This window comes from Stegodyphus dumicola, chromosome X1 (genome assembly GCF_044657685.1).
Source record: "Stegodyphus dumicola isolate Sdum_Otavi_A_Nest chromosome X1, ASM4465768v1".
In the NCBI taxonomy this organism is placed as follows: domain Eukaryota; kingdom Metazoa; phylum Arthropoda; class Arachnida; order Araneae; family Eresidae; genus Stegodyphus; species Stegodyphus dumicola.
In genome coordinates, this window is record NC_140780.1 from 84,537,596 (window position 1) to 84,551,072 (window position 13,477).

Sequence of the window (13,477 nt, forward strand, 5' to 3'; positions counted from 1 at the left end):
CTTTCAGTCACCCTGTATCCTACTAATGTTTGTTTTCCTTTTTATTTTATCATTATTACATGCGTTTCGCCGGTTTTAATAGCAGCTGTTAGTTGTTGGCAGCTCGATTTCTTAATTAGAAGTCTTATTTCAGAAAACGGTATTGTAATTTGGAAGCTGTATAATTTGCGCAGAGTGTTCTGTTTTTGATATACGTGCTAACCAGTCGTCAGAATTTTACTTCGTATTTAAATATTCCCCGTCAAAGTTTCATAGATAGCAGATAAATAACCAGCCGTCTCGTTGTAAACCAGCCGCCTCGTTGGAGGAGGAAAGAAAAGGAAAGCTGGTAGTTTTGCCGTTTCAATCTTACTATAAATATATGCCCTCATAATCGTTATATTTTTTGATTATCTCTTCTTTGCAGCTCATTTAGTGTAAAAACCGCAGTTAATTTGAATTAGTACTCATTTTACAATAACAGAATCCTAAGTTTCCCTTATTGGACAGAAATCGATACAGTATTATCATATTATATGTCATTTCTATGGAATAAAACAGACTGAACATTTCCTTTTTATTTTGTAATACATTATTCTGTTTTTACTTTTATGAATGACACAATGAAGCAATAAAAATCTTACAGCATATTACAGAAATGATGGAAAAAATAGTGAATAACATTAAGTTATCGTTTACCAAGTCCAGTAAGCATCCATCCAGGATCATACATGGATTTTTGCCTTCCTCCAAACCAACTGAGCTTATTATTGAACCTATCATTACCAGAATCCTCTCCAGAAATCCCATCTATGCCATTCATTGAATCTTCCTTTTTAACAGTTTCTCTGGCAGCATCTTCTATTCCATTCCGCAAAGCGTTGAAAAATTCCAAATTAATGAGCGTTGAGATTCCCAGCAAAGGATCAATTCTTCCTTTAGAAGGTTCACGATCGTAAGATAGAAGAGTATCTTGTCGCTGCGGTCTTTTACCTAAACCAATGAATTTCCATCCAGGGTCATATTTTGGCTTGTAATCAGATTTCTTCCTATGTCCGGAATAATTATTTTCCATACTATCGAAATATGACTCGTGACCGAATGACTCCATTTCCATTTGGATTAATCCACGAAGATCGTCGAATGCATTAAATTGTTCTGCACGTCTTTTTATTCTTTCGTTTCTAGTTTCGTGAGTTTTGTGTGGTTGGAACTTCGTATCTGTAACACTCTCTGCTCCTTTCAAATTGGACCCTGAAAAGTAAAGTTAAATAAATAACTAAACAGAGCAGAATAAAAATATTAACGTATAGTTTTATACTACGAGTGCTAATGCACGTAAGTTTTCAAAATTTATTCAGCTTTGTTCAGCTTCTTTTAATCAGCCTAATACACTTCTCGTGTACTTTACTTAAAATAAATACAGTATTGTAACCGATAAAATTAAACCTGTCCTTGCCTTCAATACAAATTGATCCCTAGTAAGAAAATTTACATCAAACTTCATCACCAAGCTTTTATTCTGTAGTCGAGTGCGTAATACACGCCACTAGAAACGTCTGTTATTAACTGAGTGCACACATTTTAAAGGATTATAGACTTGATGTATTATAAATTAAATCAGACATGTGTGTTATTAGGAAATATAGTAAAGGTCAGAATTGTTAAAAATTAAGTAGGTTGTTTTTAAATATATAAAACTTTTTACACTCGAATGTGCAATACATTTTTGCAGTTGGAAAGGCCTCTTGTTGGAAAACTGGAAACAGTTTCAGAATCCGCAGTATGAGAGAAAATGTAAATTTAAGATCTGCTACTCAACTGCCAGTTCTGGTAGCCTCAGAATGTGCAATTTGAGAGGAAATACGAATTAAAATTCTTTTGCTGTATTATTACCAGCTATTATTTGCTGTATTATTAAGAATGATTAAAGCTGAAGTGCGTAACATAATGTGACGTGAGAAATGCATTTTTTCTAGAACACCGAATATTCCATGTTTGAGTAAGAATACAACACAATATAATGTCACTCACTATTAATCGCAGAAAATTTACATTTTATACTAAGCTACTAAACGTCTGCTATGTTTCCAGCATAAGTCCTCATAGTAAGATGAAAAAGGCCAAACGTAAATTTTCTGTTTTATACGAGGTAAATAATTTTCTCAAGATCTTTTGTTTATCTAGTGAATAAAAACAGCGAGCATTTATTCAGAAAAAACTAGCAGTTAATATTAAAAATTTGTTATTATTTTTGTTGGAGCTAGCAATTAGTAACAGTAGTTCGTTAAACGGTTCTGTTACCATTATTTCAAATGTTAATGATTAATTCAGAAGTCAAACAGCAAAAATCAGCGTTATATTTTCAAATTTTTACAGGACTAGTTTCGATGGTTCGACTGGGAAAATTTGAAAATATAACGCTGATTTTTGTTGTTTGACTTCTGAATTAATATTTGTTCGGCGTGTTATTGTATCTTAATTATGTTAATGATTATTCATTATAACAATGCCAAAAGGCCAAAACAGAGTTAAAAATCATAACAAAACAAAAATAAAGACATTGTCAAATACATATTACCACATACAAAACGTAACACATGTAATTATCGCCTTTTCTTGTCAAAAATGTGTATAAAATTGCATTTCGTTTTATAAAATGTGTTAGCTCACTAACCACAGCAATGAGAGAAAATAAATAGTTCGTTTAAATATTCTTTTGACTGTTACTTTGAATTAAAACTCCTCCAAAATTATTGTAGCTTTATTTAATTATTATAGCTATGTTATAAAGCAAATTTTAATAGCAATGATAGCCCACCAGCGGCCGAGCGGTAAAAGCCGCTGAACACTGGTAATTTGATCGGGGGTTCGAATCCCGGTGAACGGGCTGGCTGCATGGGCGTTTCGTGGTTTTCCCCATGTGTAACGTGGATACGAGCCAGTTTCCCTTAAAAAGACCTCTACAGGGCATCCCTCCATTTCCGTGTAGTGCACAAGGGCGGAGCACGTAATAAGCCAAAAAAAATAGTAATGATCAATTTTTATTTAACTTTGTTATTTCAAAGAATTAATGCACATTATTTAGAAATTGCTAGAATATTTAGCACTATCTGAAAGGAAATTTTTGGACACTATTTCATACATAAGAAAATTCATTATCACGTATGCGTGCAATGGCTTCACAAATTAATAATTTTAATGAAGTATTAGCCCATTTTATAGCATAGGCTATTAGCTCTTACTATTGATTTAGAAATAGTTCTAACAATCTGTCAAGATGCCTTTGTTTCCTTAGATATTGTCTTACTTTGTGCTTCTAGTCAAAAAATTTCTCAAAGTATAATAAAGAATTTTTTAAAAATAAAAATATCTTCAACCCTGGGGGTGACAGGTTTTTGTAAATATAAAATGTAACTTTTTAAATAGTACTCATAAAAAAAAATCCGATTAGTTGAATATTCATAATGATACTTTTGTGTTCCATCCTGTCCCCCGATCAGCTTACATTCAGGAATCGCTGGTAAACTGAATCGGCTTTCAAAATGAACAGTAACTAACGCCACCGTAAAGACCAACCAACGGGTGAGAGGTAAAATCGCTGAACGCTGGGCGTTCGATGTTGGTTCGATTCCAAGCGAATGGGTTGGCTGAATGGGCACTCTGGCGACTTTCTCGTTGCGTAACATGGATACAAGTCAGTTTCCCTTAGAAATCCTCCTCGTAAGCATCCCTCTTCTTAAGCAGATAGCCTTCGTGTGCTTTACCATATTAAAATAAACGAAACTAAACCTTACTCTACTATTTTGCCGTCCATCACCAGTACAGTTTGCACTGCAGTAAAGTATATGCCCAACGACTAATATTAAAGTGACACCAAATACTGGTTGTCGAAACGACAGGCCATTTATGTGCTGATATAAGTAGCATTTATTTTTACTAATTCTCTGATTTTTTATGTGTTCATTTCCTTCTTTCTTTTTCATTAAAAAGTTATTAGTTGATACAAAAATGGGAAACATAGAAGAAAAATTATTATTTATTTCTTCCTGCGCTTGCAAATTTACGCGAAAATTCAAAAGTCAATAAGTTTGGAAAAGTTCTCAGTCAGAATATGCATATCTGCGACGTTATCAGGCGAGGATTTGCAGGTGCCTTATTTTTTACCACGCTATTTCATACGAAGATGCTTTGAAACTGCGAAGTTTTGCACCGCTTTATTTTCTACTACAATGCTTTAAAACTGCAGTGTTTTCTCCCGCGATGTTTTGTACGTCGACGTTTTCCCCTTGCGGTGTTTTCTTCGAGATGGTTATTGTCTCGATATTTTCATCTGCAACCTTTTATTAGTTATATGGTATTATTTCCAAAGGAGCTTCCAGAAAGCACTTTTAATCCTTGTGCTCAACATAGTTAATACTGTTTAGATTGCTTCGTAAAAGAGTTTACGAAATAGTGTCTTTTCATAACAAATTAAATACACTACCCGACATTGATAATAGAACACCAAGGAGTGACCAGAAAGTGATGATACTCGGCAAACAAAGAGAGACAGCAACAAACAATACGTGATCTTTACTTCGAAACGATATACTCATACATAATACAGAGCGAAAACAGCGCCGGCTCAGTGGGTTGTAGGAGCATTTTGGATGGCGATACACGAAGCAACACGTCTAGGTACAGAGTTAATGAGACTACGGATGGGATCCTGGGAAATGGCTCTCCATTCCCTGTCAACCATTTGCCACAGTTCGTCTTCTGAACTCGGCAATGGCAGGGTCTGCAAATGGCGTTCAATCACATTCCTAATGTGTTTGATTGATAAAAGATCAGGAGAGAACTGTGGTCAGGGAAGCATCTGTACACCTCGAATCATAGTGCTCTGAATACGAACTACAGGTAACCTGAAATCATACCTAAAAATCAGGTAACCTAAAATCAAAATGCCGCGTTGTCGCGCGGTGGGCGTTCTACAAATTGCTGCCGGATTGGACCTGTCTACACATCGACGCCACACTCGTACCTTGTAACTATCATTGTAGAAACATAAGGACTCATCTGGACTGTCGTCCACATCACTGGAGCCCGGCACCATTGCAGACGTTGGCGTCTATGATGTGGAGTCAATGGCATCTTCTTAACGGACGCCACGAATGCAGACCACTAGCCACCAATCGACGGCAAATGGTTCTGGTCTATATGGGAACATCCAGGGTGTCTTGAACATGCTACAGAATGGAGGTAGAGGTGGCTTGCGGGTGCACCACCGCTGCTCAGCGGATGCGTCGATCCACGCGTGCTGACGTCACTTTGGCTGCACCGGCACCCATCGAACTTGCTATACTTCCTTGATCCAACAATCGTCACCACAGCCGGTGCACCGTGGACGCGTCCAGGCGTGTGTCAGCTCAGACTTGCCGTATGGACCAAGCGGTTTTTAATTTATACTCACAATTATTTTTACATTTCTTTGAAAACATTTCTTAAACTCAAAAGGATATCGAACAATGAAAATGTGTTGTATCTTTAGCTGTTTATTTCATTTTTCCGAGAAGAAAATTAACTGTAATAAATCTTAGTTTTACATGGAAATCTTTGCATTACATGTTGAGTTTTATGTTTATTAACCATAACGCTCTGTTAACCCCGCAAGAACGGAGCTTTTTGTTATTACACTGTAGAGCTATTAGGTTATTTGGAAGCAAGAGACTTATGAGCAACGCTTTCGGGAATCGAACCACTAACCTCTGGAATACGCGCCCAGCATGCAGACCTCTACATCACGAAGGCACGCTAAGAAGGGAGAAATACCTTATATACTCCTTCTTTTAAAGGGCGACTGGGGTTTTAGGGGACCCAATCGCCAAATCCTGGGTGTGGAGGATCATGATCCACCACCCTTTTAGTTCAGGTCCCACTGTAGAGATATTAGGTTATTTGGAAGCAAGATACTTGAAAAATGAGCAACTCCTTCGCCGGGAATCGAACGACGGACCTCTGGAATACGCGCCCAGCATGCAGACCACTACACTATGAAGGCACTGAAGAACGCTGGAGAAATACCTTATAACACGAGCTGTGTTAATTCTTAGCCTGAACATCTAATAAAGTTTGTTTTAAGCATTTTACAGTGTCAGGAGTTATTCCATTGGAATTCCATGCATATATACAATAAATAATTTGCAATGAGCTTGATAAATTAATAATAATTTTGATAAATTAATAATGAGTCTGATTTGCTCTCCAATAATTCCAATAACCCTTGGAACGCTTGAGCAATACTTAAAAAATTTGAAGAATGTTCGGAATTATGATCGATCCATTATGTGGCATATTTTCATTCATACATCATATCAAAAATGCATGCTTATGAATAGTTAATTGCCATTCTGTGCAGGAAGTTTTCTATCATTTATTTGTGATAATTTAAAATAGCAGGAAGTCATGGAAAGTATTTGAAATAAAATGATATAATTGATAATAGGGGAAATAATCTTTCCTAAGGCAATGGTATTTGTCCTAATATATTACTAATACTTTCTATGAAATTAATGGATATTGAAATCAATTAAGATTGAAGTGGGAAGAAGGAGAATGAGGTTTTAAAGCTTTTAATCAATTATATTTTGAACGATTGTGTACCATATAATATCCTACGTTAATTTTCATATTTTACAGTATTTTCCTAAAGATTTGTACATACATTTAAAGTATTTGAAATTGAAATCTTTTAAATCCCAATTTATGTAAGCATTTTATTCACCTTACGAAGAAAATATTTTAAATATTGCATTAGCTCAACAAAATATGTACTAATATTATTGGAATTCAAAACTGGCAAAAGGTTCACTGATTACATCTACCAAAGCCATGAGAAATCCTTAAAATTGGTAACAGATTGTAGAAAACGTAAAGCAACTAAATTAAAATAAAAGTTAAATATACTGTCTGTTATTATTTATGTTTTCAGAATATTTGAGATTTTATTCAATCTGTATACAACTGGAGAACGGACGAGGATAAAAGGAACAAATGATGCAAAAAGCATACACCATTTAACAATATATGATAATTATAAAGCAGTTATTTGTCTCTATGGGACTTTGATTTTGTTGAATCATGACTACACTTAAAAATATCCCTACTTAAAAATTCAATTACTTTAATGAAAAATTTACACTCGAGAACTCAGAATATCAAAGAAGAGAATATTGCTGGAAAATTTCAATGGATAACATATCGCAAAGGCAACAAAAATACTTTTAATTCAATTCTGTAATATTTGTAACCATTAAGAGGAAGTTTTGAAAAGTATATCTTGCCATTTGGAAAAACTTACTTGGAGTAAGTGAAACCTCTTTACATTGCATAAATCTCTCAGAAACACAAGAATTAGCTGAAGTAAACAAGGAATATTACTATATCATTAAAATTTTCATCTTACAGCAGACTTTTGAAGTTCATTTAAAATAAAAGAGGATTAATAGCAAAGAGATTTCTTCGTGGGCTTTGAAGTAGTCGTAGGTTTATAATCAATCAATATAGTTCTTTCTACGTATATTTTATATATATGTATGTATGTAAATATTTCATGTCATTTTGATGAAAATTAATTAAAAATTAATTATTATTATTAATGTAGCTGAAAATGATGGAAAATTAATTAAATAATTAAGAAAGCGATAAATTAAATAGATTTAATATTCTTCTATAGTGGTATATTTACTGACTGAAAACCATAAAAAATATAATTCAAAAACAATTGAATGTAAACTTAAACACAAGAGAAATCAATATAATAAAAAATTTGCACAATATTAAAAAACAGTTGAAAATTCTTCTAACTTTGTCAAGAAGTAGCCAAAAGAGTTTTCAGCAGAGCCACATTTCTGAATTATATATGAATAAAAAAAAGCTAAGAAAAAAAATTAAATTTAAACCAATAAATTTAGAATCTAGAATTATTCAATTAAATGAGAATAAAACAATACAAAATAAAAAAAAGTTTTTTAGGAAACTAAAAATGCTAATAATGATAAAATTTGATATTTGAATGCATTCATTAAGATATAACTCCTCAGATGTTACTCAAAATGAGTTCATTGCTTATTTTATAAGTTTTAAAGAAAAGCTTATTTTATAATTTTTTTTTCATTTTTACTTTTCTAGTCTCAATCACGCGTTATCAACCAAATTATTCAACTGTAAAAGAAGTTTCCAACAACTAATAATCACTTTTATACTTCCAACAATCTGTTACTACAAACGGTAGAAACAAATCAAGCAATTTTGCCCAAAACTCCCAAATTACGTTAAAGTCTCTTAAATTTCTTTTCAATTGCTTTTTTCAGCTCTATTCTATGGTGTACACAATAAAATCTTAAGAGTTTTAGTTTTATTCAACAGAGAAGAGATGTGAGAATAATTGTTCCTAATTTTAAAAAAATCTAAATCAAATTTTGAAAAACAAAGTCTCTTCACCACAAAAATTTTAAAGGACAATAAGTGAAGAAACAAATTCCTAAACATTGAGCCGGAGCTTTAAAAACTTTTTTTTTTTTTTTTTTTTTTATTTAAAGAAAAAGAAATCCTCGTGCACCACAAAGTATCACACGAGACTTACAAATCGTAAGTGAAAAAGGCAGAATAGTAAGTAATATCATCAGTTTTCAACAATACAATGAAATCATAACAAGGAAAAAAAAAACACAAGTAAATACAAAAGTATAAAAATGTATAAAGAAATCATTAACAGTGTTTAAAATAAAAGTCAACAAAATCATTGAAAGCTCGGTAGGCCGAAATCGAGGATACAAAATCATAACATTTCGGCGGCCAATGAATTCCAATGAATTTTAATCTACATTTCAAAAGATTTCTTGCTTTATCAAGCAGTGGGCAATCAAAAAGCAGGTGGAAAACACTTTGCTCAACGCTAAGATTGCAATTACACAAATTGGAAGATGTCAGCTTAAATCGTTCAAGATAAACATTAAACTTACCATGTCCAGACAAAAATTGCGTAACTTTAAAATTGAGCAACAAGTCCTTACTTTTCAGTCTTTCAAAAATAGTTGGGAAGAATGCTTTTGTAATAGATCCCTTATCAGAAGAGATATAATCACAGTTCCACCGCTCAATCATTTTAGCTTTGAATGTTTTTTTTAGATAAGATTTTGGAATATTTACATCAACGTTAATATCATTTTTAGTTGCATTCTTAGCAAGCCAATCAGCTCTCTCGTTTCCATAATTACCCGAATGACCACGGATAAATGTAAAAGACACTGAAATACCCCTCTTCTCCAGATCTCCGAGAGACTGCTGTATATTGACAATAATATCATTACATAAAGAGGTATTTTTAAGAGATTCCAGGGAAGAGAGCGAATCCGTACAGATTAAGTAGCTGGAACCACTTCCATTCTGGCTAATTATCCACTTGATTGCAAAATTAATACACAGAAGTTCAGAAATATATACAGTACATTCATTTCTAATGCGAAATTGGTGACACTCAATTTCAATATCATCTTCAAAAATAACATAAGCAAAACCAACTTTATCATCAATCCTACTACCATCCGTATACAGCACAATGAGAATGAATTAACATCAGTGTCCGTACTATCCAGAATCTGTACTGGTTGTCTTACAGAAGGATGTGGTAGAACAGACAAGGGCAATAAACGATCAAAGTGAGAATTGGAGTAATTTGCAAGACTATTCTTGTAATCTATAAAGGTCAGAATAAACAAATCCAGTAGTGGAAATCCGGCAAGAGAGAAAACAGCATTGTAACTAATAGTTCGGTAACCGCTTATAACTCGCAGCAAAATTCGTCTTTGAACTCGAAGCAGGCGTTTAGAGTTAATTTTCTTTTTTAGAGACAATCCCCAAGCTCTACATTCATATGAAATAAGGGGTACAATGCCTTGTTTATAAATAATTGCGCTAACATTCGATTTAACACCAAAACTATTACAAGCAATTCGATTCAGCCCACGCTGAAGTCTCTCACATTTATTAGAAATGTAGGAAATATGCTTTTTCTAGTTAAATTTGCTGTCCAACAAAACACCTAGATATTTAATTTCATTCACTCTCTCAAGGGGATTGTCATTTAAAAGCAATTGATATCCTTCATAAGTAGTATTTTTTCTATCAATAAACATGGTCTTGGATTTTGCATGGTTAAACTTTAACTTAAAATCTATTGACCAATGATAAATGAAATCTATAACATCTTGGGCGAGACGAAAAGCTTTTTGCATTTCTTTTCCTTGAATACAAATCAACAAATCATCTGCAAAGGCAATGACTTCACAACTGAAGAGATCAGAAAGTTTCTGTAAGAGATCATTCATAATAATAATCCAAAGCTTGGGACCGGAAATATAACCTTGTGGACAACCTCTTTGAGGTCGACGAACACTTGAGGTGCCACCCAAAGAAAGCTCGACCGTCCTGTCTTTCAGCAAATCAGAAACAACATTAAACACATTTTGAGGTATCTTCATTTCTTTTAGTAAATTAAGAATAGCAGGCCACCATGCATTATCAAAAGCTCCTTCAATATCAAGAAAAATTAAAATAGTGTACAAACCTCTCATCTTACCCCTCTGTACAATGTTGCTAAGACGCAGAAGTGCATCCTCAGCACATTTTTGAGCAATGAAACCATATTGGTCAGCACTAAGAATATTTTCTTTATGTAGATGCCAAGTAATTCTGTTAGTAATTAGTTTTACAAAACATTTACCTAAAGTAGAAAGAAGACAGATACACCTAAGATTATTCACATGTGGAACAGTAAAACTTTGTTTCTTGGGTATCACAATAACAAGGGCGTTCTTCCAAGTTCGTGAAAAAGCACCAAGATTCAAACATACATTAAATAATCTATGAAAAACTGCAGGAAAAAGCCGATGGAAGTATCTTATGGTTTCATTGGGAATAGAGTCCGGGCCATGAGACCTGCCAAGCCCTAAATTACGAATTACATCATCAATGTCGGCCTGCGAAAAAGGAGGATCAATCTGAGACGCATAACTACTGCGAGCAGATGAGCGCCACTGAGTATGAAAGTCATTATCAAGTCTCACACAATCAGGAGGAAAAGCTTTATCAAGAATAGCATCGATAGTTTCCTCCAAGGAAGACGTAAAGTTACCGCTTGAAAGCCGAAGGCCCGAGATCTCAATCTTCCTCATAAAATTTTCTTTAATACCATAAGTGTAAATTTTTTTCTACACATTCTCACATTTAAAAACTTTTGACCGATACAAATTGCAATATGTAATGTAAAAGAGTCCCTTCATTTAATGAATTAAAATAAGTTACTACAGATAACTGTAATCTCCAGATAGACAGGTTACTTTTACAGAAGAAATATTTCTTACCATTCTACTTACTTTTTTCTAACATTTAATTAATATGTATTAGTATAATTCATGCTGAATCTTAAATCATTCAGCTTTATCTAAACTTTAAGTTTTGCATAAAATCTTGTTCTGAATGTATTACTTATTCACTTAATATCAAAGCTGGAAAGCTATGATATTTTGGAAAGAAAGAATGCCGTTATAGAAATAGCAAAGAAATGTTAATATTACTTTATAAGAACATTTTTCATTCGTGCTCTGGGCATTCCAATTTCAAATGCCATTTACTTTAAGCAAAATAGTCTCGTTGAGAAACGTCTCAAGTTTTTCAATTTTCAAAGTAGTATTTAGTTTCTAGCTCTGCTTATTCGATAAAATACATTTGATATTTATGTTGAATAAACATAGGCTAGAGTGTTTTGTTTCTTTCATTTTAAGAAACATTTCAAGAAATCAAACAGATCGATGAATTCAATTGTCGGGATATGAATTTAAAGAATTCATGCAGAATAGAAGCTATTATCTCTCCACGGAAAATAGTTTCGAATAAGAAATGCACTTTTCGTTTAAAAAAGTGCAGATTAGATTTAAATCAGATAAAAATATGCTAAATATATATCGTAACTTAAGATTTTGTTTTCTAATTTATTTACATAAACTTATGGCTGTTCTACAAAATATAATTTTACAAGTTCAGAAAAGCTCTTTAGTATAGTTTACGATAATTTTCTTTTAAATAACAAATTAGATTACTATAAGCAAAACTTGCATAAATACTATTTTTTTCAGTTTCATGTCATGTTTTCATTACTTACACTCAGGTTTGGAACATTTAATATAGATTCATATTTTATGCAATATCAATGCACTGATATAACAGTACTGATTGTTTTATATGTTTCATAGTTATGACAAGTAATACAAATTATTTGAATATTTCCCGCATTGCTATCGACGCAAATTTTCATTAATTTGCAAGTTACAGTCAGGCATGTGAAAAACCTAAATTTCTCCCAGTTTAGGAAAATGCCTAGAAAAGCTGTTTGTTAATAGAATTACCTGGTTCTTGCATAATAAAAACTGCTAAACAAAGCATAGTTTGGTTTTACTCCTCATAAGAGTTGTGAAGATGCTCTTTTGTACTTAAAAGACATAGTGGACGAAGATAAGAAGAGATATTTACACACAGTTTTAGAGTTCCTTGATATCAAAGGTGTTTCCGACCACGCCTGGGGGCCTGGGATACTTGTGTTTTTAAGGAAAGCTGGTATTCCGTGTAATATTTTCCGCCTTATTAAAGATTTTTCTGCATGACAGAACTGCATTGCTCTCTCTTGGCCACGTTTCTTCCTCCCGCATTTTGGAAAGAGTGCCCTCAAGGCTCAGTTTCCAGACCTTTACTGTGGAATTTAATTATGAATGATCTACTCAATAGACTCTCACATTGTCCGAGTTGTAAAACAATTGCTTTTGCTGATGATCTATTAATCTGCTTTCAAAAGAAGAGTCCCATTACTCTCTTTAATACGGCTCAGAACACCCTTAATACTATTTTCAATTGGTCCAGAGAACGGAAACTGGAATTCAATCCTAATAAGTCTAAAATTCTTGTCTCTTGCAATACTTTTGGTTTAAAATCTAATGTTATTGATATGATTTATAAGCAGGGTATTGTCCCCTTTATTTGCTATGCTTCTAGAGTGTGGGGAACAGCTTTAGAGAAGAAGATTAATTCCCGTACTCTTCGCAGAATTCAGAGAAGAATTTTACTAAGAGTTGTGCGTGGTTACTGAACAATTAGCTATGAAGAATGTTTCGCAATTTCTGGATTTCCTCCGATTGACCTTCATGTTTTAAATGACAAAAAATTTAAAGATACCATCAGCAAATTTATGTTCGATACCAAGGTGTTGTTTGAAGATCTTTCTCATCCTGCCAATCATTTGCCAATTCAAACTATCATTTATGACAATTCTGCTGAGGATAATTTCCCTGTTGTGTGTTATACAGATGACAGCAAAATTAATAATCGAGTTGGATTAACTTATGTCGTTTTCCATCATGGTTCTGAACTGGAATACAAACACTTTAGAATTCCCAACGAATGCAGT

At 33.4% G+C, this 13,477-nt stretch overlaps 1 protein-coding gene across 1 annotated transcript; it reads right to left on the reverse strand.

Annotated features, from left to right (window-relative positions):
• Window positions 1–542: 542 nt before the first annotated feature.
• On the reverse strand, window positions 543–9,586 carry LOC118182673 (uncharacterized). The gene is made up of 2 exons (XM_085808548.1): window positions 8,985–9,586; window positions 543–1,233 (listed from the first exon to the last, which is right to left on the reverse strand). Exons 1-2 carry the CDS (start codon window positions 9,124–9,126, stop codon window positions 668–670), a joined length of 708 nt encoding a protein of 235 aa, XP_085664674.1. The 5' UTR covers window positions 9,127–9,586; the 3' UTR covers window positions 543–667.
• Between the last annotated feature and the right edge of the window lie 3,891 nt (window positions 9,587–13,477).